A 3,517-nucleotide genomic window follows, 5' to 3' on the forward strand; every position below is an offset into this window, starting at 1 on the left:
TTTTTTCCCCTCCCTAGAAACGTGGCATCTTCGGTTTCGCAACCTAAAAGTGCAACCTGAACCATTTACTTCGGAGTAAATCCTATACTGCTGCGTAAATATGCCTAAAATCGGATGAGCAATGGTTGCGCCAAGCCTTTCCCCCAACCCATTCCTATTGTCCTAGAGACTCCAGTGATCTGCCTGGGGCCTCTGATTCTTGCTTGCAGGCTGCAAAGCTACATGGATAGCAGCGATCTCGTCCCCCCTTCCCCCCCCGTGCAGTGCTTTGCACTGGAAAGGGAAGGTTTTCCCCACTGCACCGAGCCAGGCAAAGACAATGAAACAGCTCGGCCTCCCTCCCCCTCTGACGTCCCCCCAAGCCCTTGGCCTATCCCAGAGTATTGAGAGGCTCTTTAAAAAAAGAAGTGCCGGTTTTGAGGTGGCTGTCAGCTGTGAAGGATCCCTCCGCACATGTAAACATAGATCATAAAGGCAAAAGAAGGTGGATTAGAGAGTAGAGACCCATGTGGTTGGCGTTCTCTGCATGGAGCTCATTAGTTTAGAGGCCTCTAGCGATTAGTTTAGAGGCCTCCTGTTGCTGGAGGGGATCTGTCATTGCGACAATCCCGTATCCGGTACCGGAACAAAGACAAAACTGAAAGTTTTGCGCAAAAAAAGGTTGCAGAGGGAAATTTTGTGAATTCTGTAAAAGTCCTGCTCTACTTAATTTTTTTAGGACCTAAGAATTGGTCTGTCTCTTTTTTTGTTCTGCTTCAAGAAATCTGCTGCTCAAAGGTTAGATACACCTATACATTAAAATTAAAGGTAAAAATAGTATGTCCCCCTTCATTGTGTGCTTAAATTCAAGCATTGAAACGCTAATGTATCCCCCAGTGGATCCCCCCCCCCCCCCCCCCCCCCACAGTAGGATTACTCTAAAAAGGGAATAGAATGAGGACTGTAGTTTTATGGTAAAATCCATGACACTAATCAACAAAATCTATACATATTTGATGGAAATTTATACATATTTGAAAGATCACCACTCTGCGTTTAATTCTGTAACAGTTAAAGACCAAATGATCTTATTAATTAACAAGTTAAATGTTGAATATCAATGGTATCCTCTCAGATATTTTCAGGCACTTCTCCAAGTCATGATATCACTTACTCTGAAAGTCCCCCTCCCAGTATTAGCGCTTGAGCATCCTTCTAGAAGCAATGCAAAATCATTTGGATTAGTTGTCAAAATAAAGACGCAATATGACTGTTATACCATTGTAGATTGCGTGCATAAAATATTGTTAGTTTTACCATTTTGTTTTAAAACCATTCTTATTCATTCTAACTATTCGAAATATAATGGAGTCAATTCACACTGCAATCCTACATGTACATATTTTGTATCTGGATGTATGTATCATGAATAGGTGAACGCGGAGGACTAGGAGACAAAGCAGCTCTGGAAGAGGAACCACTCTCAACCCAACCCTACCCTGACAGACAGGAGAAGGACGAAAGATTAGGGGTGCCATGCCAAGCCTGTGCAGTGCAGGGCTGGGGCTGCTGGCCTGGGACAGCAGCTCTTGTTTGCCTCAGATGGAGTGAAGGCTGCCCCTTGCTTGGAGCTGTGGTGGGCCTGGTAGGGGGGAGGCCATCAGCCTACTCAGACTTTAACTGGTGGCCTTAACAGCCAATCTGGTCCTATTGGGGGGCTTTGTTTCCAGCTGAGCACGTTTATGACAGGATTGGACTATTTACAGTGCAATCCCAAACAAACATTACACTCACTGAAATCAGTGGGTTCAGAAGGGTGTAAATGTTTAGGACTGCACTGTAAAGGTATTTGGTTTAAGATGCATGGCAGAAACATTAAGGAGATTTGGAAATTTATTTATTTATTTGATTTATACCCTGCCCTCCTTGCTGAAGCAGACTCAAGGTGGCTGTGCAGTGCAAGTGCAGTCCTAAATATGTACGCTTGAAAGCAAGTCCCAATAAACTCCTCAGTAACTGTGTTTAGGGTTGTAGCCAAAGAACTAGTGTAAAAGAAGGCAGCATACCCCTAATCCCAATGGTTTTTGCCTCTATTTTGCATTAGAATAGATTATAAATGAAAGCAAGACTGTTTTGATGAGGCTATGCAAAATATGAAAAAAGCAAGCAAAAATTCAAATTATGTCAGTCTATACTTTTACAGATATACTGTGCTGAAATTTATCCAAAAATTATATTTTATAATAGGTCAAAATGTACTTAAGCCTATTGCTAAATGAAAGCACTGAGTATTTTTCCACATTTGGGTGTCATCACATGAAGAATGGACTCCCCACATATAAAGCAGGCAGTGTTGGAAATATGGGAAAGTGGTGTGTTGCAGGGGTTAAATACTGCTAATTTTGTTCATTATGCAAAGAGTGAGCAATTATGGTTATTTTTTCTGCTTCTCACTCAGAATTACCAGGCTTTTCGGGGCTGTTAACATGAGCATTATTGTGTCAACTATTTAGGGGAAGTCTGTAAGGTCTTACAGAGCTAGTAGGCTGTCCTTCCAAGAACAAGAAAAGCCTAAATGGATGTGAGCCAATTCGAGGGAAGCTCAAATTGGCCCAGGCCTGTTATGGTTACAAGGCCATGAGAGGCTTTTGACTCTAAAACGCATTACTTTTAAGGCATGTGTGTCCTGTATCCCCAAGTGGAGAGGCCTTCTTACACCCTGAGCACGTTTTGTATGAGCTGCTTCGTTTTCAGAAGACAGCTGGCGCCCACGAGCCCCCCAAACAAAGGGGTGGGATGGGGAATGAGGGCAGGCATTCTCTGTGGTGTGAGCGAACGAACGCCCCTAAGAAAGGAGGGGAGGCACTTCCCACAGGGCCGGGCCTCCTCCACGGACTCTTTTTTCTCCCCCCCCCACCCCGCGCTCCTTGCTCTTGCGGAGGCATACAGTTGCCTCTGGTGAGCTCGACGACGCTTTGGCTGTTGGGGATTGTTCGGAACGGTTGCCTCGCTCCGGAGCTGCCCGTCCTGCCGGTGATCCAGGCTGGCCATGGCCGAGTTCCTGCCGCCGCCCGAGTGCCCCGTTTTCGAGCCCAGCTGGGAAGAGTTCGCTGACCCCTTCGCCTTTATCCACAAGATCCGGCCCATAGCCGAGCAGACTGGGATCTGCAAGGTGCGGCCGCCGCCGGTGAGTGAGCCTCGGCGGCCACCCGCGGGACAGCCCCGACCTATTTTCCATCCCCCCCCCGGTCCCTTTGAGGGAGGCGGCCTGAGGGGCGGAGAGCCTGGGGAAGCAAGGACGCCACCCCCTCCTGCGAGGCCTCCGGGCGCGCTTCTGTCGAGACCACACGGACTCCCCCCTCCCCAAGACCCCTGGACACGGGCTGGGGCATCCCCGTGCATATCCCACTCGGAAACTTTTACAGCCCTGCCCCCACCCACCTCTAGCCATCCCCCTCCAAACGCCCGCACACACCTTCTGATGGGGCAGAAGAAGGGGGACTCGTGTGCCTATTGAGGGCCAGGGGTCCGGGCGGGC

At 47.9% G+C, this 3,517-nt stretch overlaps 1 protein-coding gene across 1 annotated transcript in view; it reads left to right on the top strand.

Annotated features, from left to right (window-relative positions):
• The first annotated feature begins 2,950 nt into the window (after window positions 1–2,950).
• The window catches only part of KDM5B (lysine (K)-specific demethylase 5B), an 81,867-nt gene continuing 81,300 nt past the window's right edge, over window positions 2,951–3,517 (top strand). Inside the window, exon 1 of the mRNA XM_015408224.1 lies at window positions 2,951–3,166. Coding sequence (XP_015263710.1) covers window positions 3,029–3,166 — 138 coding nt within the window. The 5' untranslated portion in view covers window positions 2,951–3,028. The remainder of the gene's footprint in view (window positions 3,167–3,517) is intronic.

Source organism: Gekko japonicus, unplaced genomic scaffold (genome assembly GCF_001447785.1).
Source record: "Gekko japonicus isolate JY-2015 unplaced genomic scaffold, Gekko_japonicus_V1.1 scaffold211, whole genome shotgun sequence".
In the NCBI taxonomy this organism is placed as follows: domain Eukaryota; kingdom Metazoa; phylum Chordata; class Lepidosauria; order Squamata; family Gekkonidae; genus Gekko; species Gekko japonicus.